Source organism: Podarcis tiliguerta (genome assembly GCF_965153285.1).
Source record: "Podarcis tiliguerta genome assembly, chromosome: 14".
Taxonomy (NCBI): domain Eukaryota; kingdom Metazoa; phylum Chordata; class Lepidosauria; order Squamata; family Lacertidae; genus Podarcis; species Podarcis tiliguerta.
In genome coordinates, this window is record NC_139547.1 from 37,708,516 (window position 1) to 37,719,244 (window position 10,729).

General features: G+C 41.0%; 1 protein-coding gene across 5 annotated transcripts in view; it reads left to right on the top strand.

The window, feature by feature from the left end:
• CRAMP1 (cramped chromatin regulator homolog 1) overlaps nucleotides 1–10,672 on the top strand; it is a 41,122-nt gene extending 30,450 nt beyond the window's left edge. For all 5 annotated transcript variants that reach the window (XM_083412497.1, XM_083412495.1, XM_083412499.1 and 2 more), the window contains exons 17-21: nucleotides 117–197; nucleotides 1,463–1,697; nucleotides 2,262–2,426; nucleotides 4,338–4,486; nucleotides 6,018–10,672. In XM_083412497.1, coding sequence (XP_083268623.1) covers nucleotides 117–197; nucleotides 1,463–1,697; nucleotides 2,262–2,426; nucleotides 4,338–4,486; nucleotides 6,018–6,182 — 795 coding nt within the window. In that variant the 3' untranslated portion in view covers nucleotides 6,183–10,672. The remainder of the gene's footprint in view (nucleotides 1–116; nucleotides 198–1,462; nucleotides 1,698–2,261; nucleotides 2,427–4,337; nucleotides 4,487–6,017) is intronic.
• The last annotated feature ends 57 nt before the right edge of the window (nucleotides 10,673–10,729 follow it).

Here is a 10,729-nt window from a genome sequence, read left to right on the forward strand (position 1 = left end):
ATAAATCTAGCCCCCATGAGAGCAGTGGAACAGGCACATTACAGCCTGCCCTTGTTAAATATGTATTCTCCATCCCCTGAAAGTCTAATTTGGTCATTCTTGGTTGCACTTTCCAGGGCTCAAGCAGCGAGTGTCAGGTTCCATTTCTTGGACTATCACCATGCTCTGAGCAGGAGGCAATCCCGGATGGCTTCCAGGTAAAATACAAGCTTTTCGATTGACAGCTACTTGAGCTTCATGGTGACAAACACTTTTTTCTTTTCTGCTGCATATTAATGCTTTATGTGAAACCCAGAGTTGAGCTTCCTGGGGTATGTTTATTAAAGGTCACAGTCCATCACACTTTCGCTGCGTGAGAATTGTATGTAGGCACATTGTTAGAAGCTTTCGTCCATTTAGCAGAGTTTCTGAGAAGCAGTGGTCAGCAGTTGAAGTTACACTTTGAGATGAAACACTCACAGACGCTGTACAACTCAGTCAGTTAGAAACATAATATTTGTTGACTGATTCAAGTGCTCTCACTGCATGTATGTATGTACGTACGTACATATGTACGTACACACACATGTGCATATATACATACACATATGCAGGGTGGTAGTGATGGAGAGTGTAAACAATGATACCCAAAGGCCACCTGTCATGTTATGCAGAGCTTATATATATATATATATGATGAGCATAGTGACTGCTGCAGCACTAGCAACTGGCAATAACTCTAGCAGTACAAGATTCCAGGGGTCTTGGCACTTAACCCAGATTTGTGCTTCCTTTGAAATAAGGAACGGTGAAAGCTATGGTGTCTTTATGATACATGGTTTTATTTACACACGTTTATAACCTGAGTCTACAATGGTGGGATTTCAGCATTCACATCTCAAGAGGGACTTGCTTCCTACAGAAGCACAGCATTGGATTCAAAGGCAGCCAAACAGCCATCTCTTATGTTTCTTTCTCAGCTTTTTCTAGCTAGCCAGCCAGCCAAGAGTTCTGGGAGATCTGATTTCCACCATAACCACCACCATCAAGAGTGTTTTGTTGGCAATGTTCACTTTTTGTTTCCCTGACCCCAGTTTTGTCTAGCTTTCTGATCCATAGGTATCAGTTTTCCCATCTGTAAAATCAGAAGTTATAGTGACAATATGTCTGTGCCAGATTGGAAAGAGGGGCATAGATGGGCAGTTTACCATGACAATAGCTCATTGTTTGGCCGCACACTTCGCATGCAGAGGATCCCAGGTTCAGTCCCTGGCACCTGCAGGTAGACGGTGCTAAGTAAGGTGGACCAATTCTATCCTTCAATTTTAGGAAGCTTTCTGTGTTCAAAGAAATATAGGCAGAATTGCTAACTCCTAGTTTGATTGATTCCTATGCCTTTAAAAGCAAAGTAGCAGTGCAACAATTTCAGAAAATGTATACAAATAATGACTTAGGAATATTATTATATCTGCTTGCTGCACAGGGAGCACCTGTCCTTTCTCTACCAGAACTGCCAAAAACCTCTCTCCAGAATGGTCTCGCCACTCCTCCGCTTCCCTCATCTGATGCTTCTGGTACCCATTTGTCTCCTCCCAATGTCTCTGCTTTATTGGATATCTCCCTTCCTGGACCCCCTGAGGATGTTCTGTCGCAAGGAGAACCTGCAACTCAGATCAGTGACTCTATCATTGAAATAGCAATCAGCTCTGGTCAATATGGTAAGAGATGAAAGTAATCTAAATAGCTAATCGGTGGTTAAGCATCCAAAAAAATTCTTACAGCTCTGATTCTGTCAGGATTTTTAGTAGAGGAATGTTCTCTTGAAAGTCGGCTGTGTATTTTTACACATAGTTCTGTGTCTCTGGCAGAGCTGTTTTTTTAACTCTTTGGATTTAACTCAGCAGATGTTCTTGACAGAATTCCATCTTAATTTTGACAGTAGATCATGGAAATATTTCCTTTGAACCCTCCCTGAGAATAGCACGTGTTTGGGCCTCTTAAAATTGGGCCTCTCACTATTGCCCCATTTAGATTCAAAGCCAGGCAGATCAAGGGACAAGTTTTTGTAAGTTCTGCAGTAGGGAATTGTGTTGACCATTGTTGCTGCTCTGCTATGGTTGGGAGGGGGTAATTTGGACGTCTTGTCTCCTGTGTGGCCCACATCAAGCATTTGTTTGGATTAAGTCAGGAAGGAAGTCATATCTGTGTGCAGTGCCCACGCTTCCTTAAGGACGCAGTCTCCAACTCTTTGTCATACTGAATTGGTCACTTTCTTTTAATAGGCGAGAATGTTCCTCTGTCCCCAGCAAAGCTGAATGGCAGCGACGGCTCGAAAAGTCTTCCATCCCCTTCCTGCAGCCCCCAGCAGAACTGGATTGCCTCTCCTAGTCATGATCCACAGTGGTACCCCAACGATTCCACAGACTCTTCCCTCAGCAGCTTATTTTGTGAGTAGTACTGCTCAGGGGATTACATTGGTTGTAATCTAGACTTTTTTACTGGACTTGCAGTTCTCCCCCCTCCCCCCTTCTTTCTCCTGAGGGTAGGGGTTGTCAGCTTTGTTCATTGCCAAAGCTCATGCTCTAGACGACCCAGCTTAAATAAATGTAGTGAAAACCTCAACATACATTTTCATGAACATGGGTGAAAGTCACACGGGGATTGTGCCAGTCCATGTGGTAGGCTAGGGGAATGGCAGGAGCAATGGTACCAGTGACACAATCCAAGCACAGCATTGCTATGACACTGTTGCAAACGACACTAACTTTGTACACCTTTCCCCCATTGCCCCTACTACTACTGTTTCCCTCATTGTATTTATAAAATTATTTATTGAAACAGAGTATTGTGGAGTTGGAAGGGACCTTGGGGGTTATCTAGTCCAACCCCCTGCAATGCAGGAATCTTTCGCCCAACATAGGGCTTCATCCCATGACCCTGAAATTAAGAGCCTCATGCTCTACCAACGGAGAGCATGTCCTACTATTCACAAAAGAATTTACAACAATTGTACATAAAACCATATGAAAGTTTAAAATATGAGGTCAGTTAACTATTACAAAATGATATTTTCTTAACTGGCAGCACAGAAAAGTTTTGAACAGGCATTTAAAGGTTGAAACAGAAGGTACCTGCTGAATATTAGCAGAGCATTCTACAGTACTGGGGTAACGACACTAGAAGATCAATTTCTTGTTGCTGTCAAATGAGCCTCACTAACTTGGGGAACAACTAACGGTGCTCTTGCAGGTGATCTCAGTGACTGAGCTGGGATAGAAGGATTTAAGACAGTGATAGCCAAACTTGGCCCTCCAGCTGTTTTGGGATTACAACTCCCGTCATCCCTAACTAACAGGACCAGTGGTCAGGGATGATGGGAATTGTAGTCCCAAAACACCTGGAGGGCCAAGTTTGGCCATCACTGATCTAAGCAGTCCATAAGGTAATCTAGACCTAAGTAGTTCAGGGCTTTATAAATTAATTTAAGGATCTTGCACCTGTCTCAGTAGTAGAAGAGCAGCCGAGTGCATATGTTTTAACAATTGTGTCACATGTTCTCGGCTAGATGACCCCATCAGGAATCTGGCCGCCACATTCTGCACCAGCAGGAGCTTCCAAATCATGACCAAGGGCAGCCCCATATAGAGCTCATTGAAGTAATTCAGCTTCAAGGTTACCAAGACAAGGACTATCAGTGTCAAGCTATCCATGTCCAGGAATAGCCGTTGCTGGCAAAACAGACAAAGCTGGCAAAAGGCACTCCAAGCCACAAATGACACTTGGACTCTAGTGATGGAGATGTATCCAGGAATGCCCTCAAAATATGCACCTCCTCCTTCAAACGGAGTGCAGTCCCATCCAAAATGGGTGGTTTGCCTCTCCCACGCAAAGAGCACTCATCTTCTCAGGATTCAAATACAGCTTATTGGCCCTTATCCATGATTTTTTTCTTTCATTATTGATTATTACTGTTTAATTGCATATTATAGCAGTGCCTGTACCTACCATGCAAATGCAGTCTTTAAATGAACGAAGAGAGTCACAACCAGCCCATATATATTACTCCCTCAGAATCCTGAAAATGCCAATTCTGAAAGCTGAGCACATTGGCACTTATTTGTCTTGCCAGAAACTTGAAGGTTTGCTTGGTTGGTTTTTCCTAATCAAAAATTGTGTTATTTACAGTATCAAGTAATGTACTGTACATAATACTATACCAATGATGTACATATTGATATGTTAGTATATGTCCAAAAGATTCTGCATCTCCTGCAGTTGAAGAAGTAATTTTTTTTTTTTTAAGGGTTTTGCCCTAATTAAAATACTGACTGGCTGACTTTATCATTTTGTTTTTACAGCAAGCTTCCTTTCCCCAGAAAAGGGACGGAAAATGCTGCCAACCTCTACTAGTAGTAACACAAGCAGCACCTCCTTATTGGGACCGAGTCTGCTGGATGGAAACTCACGGGACTCTTTTGTGTCCCGGTCCCTGGCAGATGTAGCTGAGGTACGTCCATGCTTAATTGGTGCTATGCTGTGCCAGCCTTCAGCTGAAAGAGGGGATAGTAGTCTTGTGACACTTAGTGTAGAAGTATTTTTCCCAGGCTTCCCCCTTTCCAGGTGATCAGTGAAAGCATGTGCTATAATTGCATTTTAACCTTTGAAGGGTAAAATCCACAGATCCTGATACAAAGTCAGCATCTCCTATGTACATAATGGAAGAGATGGTATTTCCCAGCAGCAAAATATTGTTTTTGAGTGCAATAATGGAAAAATGCAGTAATTACTGCAACAGAAGTGCCATCGTCTTCAGGGAAAACCTCCGGATCTTGCACAATAAATTAGCAATCCAGCTAATTTGTTCTGTTGGAAATAGCTAAGGAGAGGAATTTCCCCACCACCACCATTTAATAATAGGACCAAGGCTGGTGACACAGGATTGCTAAACTGCAGTTGCTTCCCTTTTTAGTTGCTGGAGAGTGCACTGAACGGATGAATGGATGTGCGGGTTCGGCATGTGACTCAGCCTTTCCTATTTAGTATTTAACACAAAACTGAGAATTCCAGTAATCTCTGTATTCTTTTTTTGATCTCCCCTAGTGGAGGAAGGCATCCTCCCACTTGCTTTAACTTGCAGGGTTTATTAGATTTGGAATCCTCATAACTGTTTGGCATAGAAATAATGGCCTTTTCCTCTTCTGGCCATATCTGTTCTGCAGCGGCAGGACTTAGGACGAGCTCTGCTGTCATATCCCATTAATTTTCATTTATTTCAGATGTTTGTAAGCCACTGTTCAAGACTATAGGCTTCCTGAGGCAGATTACATCAATAACTTTGGAATGCTCCCCAATGCACAGCATCACCACCAACCCACATACAAACACAGCTCAGGGAGAAGAGTTCTAGTCCTCCACTTTGTGGGTTCTCTTGTGCATTTGGGAAGCTTTTGACTTAGCAGGATTTCCAAAACTGTGAGCTGCTCACCCGAACTCTGCCCTAGTACTGTAATTTATTTATCTATTTGATTTATTGCCTGCCACTCACCTTGTTACAATGATTTTAAAATACAGTAGTTAAAACAGATTACAATCAAGGCAGTGGGGTGGGTCCTAAAATGAAAATCTCGGGTGTCAAAGGCCAGGTTAAAGAGATGCATCTTCAACATGGTATGAAAACTACATAATGCAGATGTCAAACACAACAGGGAGGGATGGCCTATTTTCCTGAACATGTGGGTCGCCCCCTGCTGGAACATAATAAAATGCACAAATCTGCAGATTTTTCTCATGTCCCACTGTACGTCTTGCTCTCCAGTCTCTAAACGCGAGCATTATAGGCAGAGTGTAGTCATAGCACAGATTTTGGATGTGCTCAGTGCAACATCCAGGAATTGCTTTCCCTGCTGAGTACACCCAACCTGGCCTATGTTCAGTTTAGCTTCTCCAGACTTTCTGATACGGCCAAGCAAAAGTGGCAAGACCTAAACTGTAAATAACCTACCCTCTCTTTTCTCCCCCATCCCCTTCTTTGCTTCTAGATAGTAGATTCCCAGCTGGCTTGCATGATGAATGAGAACAGTATAGATTACATATCTCGTTTCAACGACCTTGCCCAGGAGCTGTCAATACCTGAGCCAAACCGCCGAGAGATCCACTTTGATGGAGGAAGTGATGGCCCTCCCATTGGTGACCTCTCTCAGTGAGCACATTCACCCAGCTGGCTGGTGGAAACCATTGAACTAGCTATGTAACCTGGAGAGAAGTGATGTCATAGCTATGCAGTGGATACTTTTGTTGTCCTGATTAGAGCATGCCTCATAAGAAGATCAGTGTTGTCTTCAACAGTCTACAGTTCCTGGAATGTGCAATATGCTAGGAACAATACAACTGGGAGCAGTATTATAGGAAATGACATGTGTAAGCTGATTACAGTACTAGTGGAGTTTACAAGACAGCCCCGGATTTATGCTCTGGGCAAGAAATCCAACAAGCTATGTTTTTATACAGTAAACCAAACCCTTGTTGTCATATCCGCATTTAAGCTGGAGGGTGGGGGTGATAAGATGGTATGCTATTTTTTTAATCTTTTTTTTTAAAAAATGAATGAATATACTCCTCTCTTGGTCTATCACAATTGGCATTGCTGACCAGTCAGTCAGATTGATAATTCCTTGCACTTTCCTGTCAGGCAGCAGTTAATACCACTTTGCTTTTACCAGAATTCCTTTTGGACTCACTCACATTCATCAACATTCCAGCATGGCGTGAAAAGTGCTGTGTCTGTTCCTACTTTAGAAAGAAAAACTGGAGTAGGATCTGAGAGCCCCTTAAGAAAGCTCCTTTCCTTATTCTTGTAGATGGGTGTGGTGTGCCGGTGTGCCTGTGCACATGAATATACGCACACCACCTTAACCAGCATCCCTTTGGCTGATTCTGCTTGCTTGCTTTTAGTTTTAGTTTTACTCCCCAAGGGCTCTTAATATTCCATTTTTCTCTTGAAGACTAGAAACTTTTTCAGGAGGCTCTCTAACCTCACTCCCAATTCATTCTCTTTCCCCTTGTTAACTTCTCTGCATATTTTCCTCCTTCCCTTTTAAATATTCACTTGCTTTATCTTATGAAGTCTTCAAGAAGAAAGCATTTTACAGTACTCTTTCCTGTGACAGTAGAAAGGTAATGCTTTAACTTTGTCCAGCAAATGAGGTGAGAAAGCTGCTATTCCACTTTTGTAAAGTTAATTCCCACATGGCAGTTCAAGTTGTTCAGCTCCTACATGAAAGCCTATATAAATTGCATTCTTTAGGATATGCTATTCACTTGTGGGTAATGGGAAACCTTTAATCAATACTAGTGTGAAATTAAGCAGATTTAAAAAAAATACTAGCTGGAACTCTGCTTTGCAAAGATGCCCTGTTCTCTGGTGATAACTCCTCACCCTTTACTGTCTTTATCAAGCATTAGATGGGAAGGTGACTTTGGAAGCCTGCCCACAGTGGTGAGGTGGTCTCACCAGAATGACTTTCCCTGGCAAAGGGACCTAAAAGTCACTGCCAATTTCCAATGGTTCCTGCATTTCTGGGACCGGAATCAGGACCCATTTTCTGAAACTGTTCCTGAATCATTCTATCTTCAAGGGCAGTCAAGCAGTCTGCTAGTGTATTTCCAAGCTCTGCATATTTGCAGAACTGGAAAGGCTGTCCTAGGTTTAAAGACTTAATTTGTGTTATATTTGTGTTCATCTCTTGAATGGCTGAGCTCATCACCTGAACAGGAAACTGTCCACAACTTCAGTTTTCGTAGGAGAATATCAGAATCATGTATACTTTCGTGGGATTATCATAGCATTGTCCTTCCCTGACATCATTGTAGTTTTTTGCAAATAATCCCTCTTTTTAGGATTCTGCCATGGTTACTTAGGAGCACACATTTGTAATACTTCAGGGCAAAAGCATTCTTGCCATCCCCTGTTACTGATTATCAGACTAGTGGTCCAGCAGTTTTGAAAGCCCCATACAGAGCTCTTTGTGTGCTGGGGCTTGCTTATTCTCTTCTAAAAGCAGACAGAATGTTTTGTAAAATGCAGTGCTACATTCATGTGAGTGTGTGAAGGCTTTTCATTATAGAAGAAAATTTGGACTCTTTGTGTATGGTGATTTCTGATTATGCATTTAGCAACATGGCCTAGATACCGCTGTGCCAAAACCTGTCTGCATTTTTTTTGCAGGAGCATTTCAGGTAGAGCCCATTTTCTGATCCGTCCTTGAAATGTTATCAGTTCTATCGTCCATAAAAGGCCTTTGTTCATGTGAGACATTGCCTGTGGACATTTACGTTAATTCGTTATAGGTCTGCAGGTGTGGGTGGGTTGGTTTTTTAATGAAATCATTCTTAACATTCTGTTTCTGATGTAGGGAGCCGTTGGCCCTCCAGGTGTTGCTGAACTGCAATTCCTATCACCCCTATCCATTGGCCATACTTGTTGGGACTGATGGGGGTATAGTTCTATAGTTCAGAAACATTTTTGATTATAGTCTCTTACGCCCCACCATTTCCATTCCTCCTATTTCTAAAAGGTTGGATTTGTAGCAAGCTTATGAATCCCTCCATGTGCCCAGATTATTTACCAGCCTTACAGCTTAATGGGATCTACAAATTTGTCCTTTGTGTGCTGACAGATTTACCTTCTGCCACCAGCTTCCTCCGTTTGAGAAAAGATAGAATGTTGTGTCATAGCTATTTTTATCAATGACGAGGCCTGCAGATTTTAATATCCTTTGTTGCCTAAAACAGAACCAGAGCATCAGAAAAGTAGACAGAACAAGGAGCCAATTGTCCAATTCTAAACAGTTATGTAGTAAAGTTTCTATATCAACTCCTCTTTCTCCCAAAGTATTTTTCCCATGCAAATTCAGTTTCCAAATTCTTGCTAATCACCTTTCCAGTTTCTAAAGATAGGAGTCAATAAAGATTATAAACACTGGCCATTTGGCCTTTTATCTTGCATATAAAATTACATGAACAATTAAGATTGTGCACTTGAAATAAAAAACCAATAATAATGTTTAACTTTGAGTCAGTAACTGCTGCTACTCTTCAATGAAGCATTAGTAATGTGTCCATTTTGGAGCTTTCTGGTGTTGAGTTACCAAAGCATCCATACATTTGAGACACAACATTGATTCTAGGGCTGCCACTGACTTTTTGAATGCAGGAGTTGGTTTTGAATTGTACTGTTTCAGCCCCTTTGAACTAATAATGAACTTTTACTTTGTTTGAAACTTGCTGAAATGTATTTTGAGACAAACTATCTGCAGACCCAACTACTTTGAAGGTGAATTGTCCTCTTGCCTTACCTTCACATTTGCCTGAGGCATTGAGAGAAGGTTGTTCTGTGGATATAGCTGGTTTCCATTCATGAGTGAGGTTCCTGAAAAACTCTATGCTTCAGTTTTTTTCTGCTATCACATGGTTTGTTAACAGGTGTATTATAAATTGGTCTACTTCATTGGAAAAATATGCAGTGAAGAAAAATATGTCTTGTAGACCAGGGATAGGGAATCTCTGGCCTTCCAGATGTTGCTGGATGCCATCTGACATCATCCCTGACCATTCATTGGCCATGCTACCTGGGCTGGTGTGAGTTGTAACATCTGGAGGGCCACAGCTTCCCCATCACTATTGTAGATACACAGAATAGGGCACTGGGAATCAGATACTAATATTCCTAGCCTGAAAATTTTTAAAAGAAGAATACAACCTAATTTATTGGCCAGATTCTGAGTGCCTATATTGCTTCTGCATTGCATTTTGATAGGCCAGTTAACTCCTCTGAATATTTTTCTGTAATCACTAGCATAGAACTTAACAGTAACTTCATTCCACAAAGTCCATTGAAATTAACAAAAATTTTGGAGGAGCAAATTCCCTATGAATTGTGTCCAAACAACACGGTGGTTGTTTTTTAAAGCAAAGTTGTTTAAAGTTGGCATTACACAACCTTTTTCATTATCGCTCTCCTATCTTTAATGCTTTCCCGCCAGCAACTTAGGTCAAATCATATCAGCCAAGATGTCTTGTCCATTGACTTTTTGACTTGACAGTTGGATTTTAGTATTTCATTTTGGGTTTACTTTTTTAATCACATGCACGCATATGCACACACACACAAAGAAGTTGGATAAATTTGTAAGGAAAATACTGCACTTTTGAGTTACCGAGCCCTTTTAAAAACTCAATTCTCCAGATTTCCCAGTGATCTGTAAATGCTAAACAAGTGAAAACGTTTGCAAGCACTACAGCAGTAAGTTATCATTAGTTGCCAAAATGTGATAACTGGCTTTAGAGCTTGTGGGTTTGACAGCAGACTTTGTTGCTGTATATTTTAATAATAGTTAAGCCATATCATCTAAAGGTTTTCTGTCTTGTTTTGAGATGTGAATTTGTTTTATAGATAATAAATATACATATATAGTGTATGTATAAAGCAAGAATGCCTGTCCTTAACTGATTATTTTTTTGTACCATATTGTAAATTATATTATTTATTCTTTACCAATTTTGGAAAAGGAAAAGGTGTTTGGGTTATTTAATACAATATACAAAAGCTGTTAACTTCTTCTGTTTTCAATTTTCAATTCAACTTGTAAAGTTGTTTTTATGATTGTGCATAAATACATACTAATCCTTGGTCTAAGTCATGTGTTTGCTGTCATCTTTACCCTAAGCACTGATAGATTTTCTTCTGACTGGG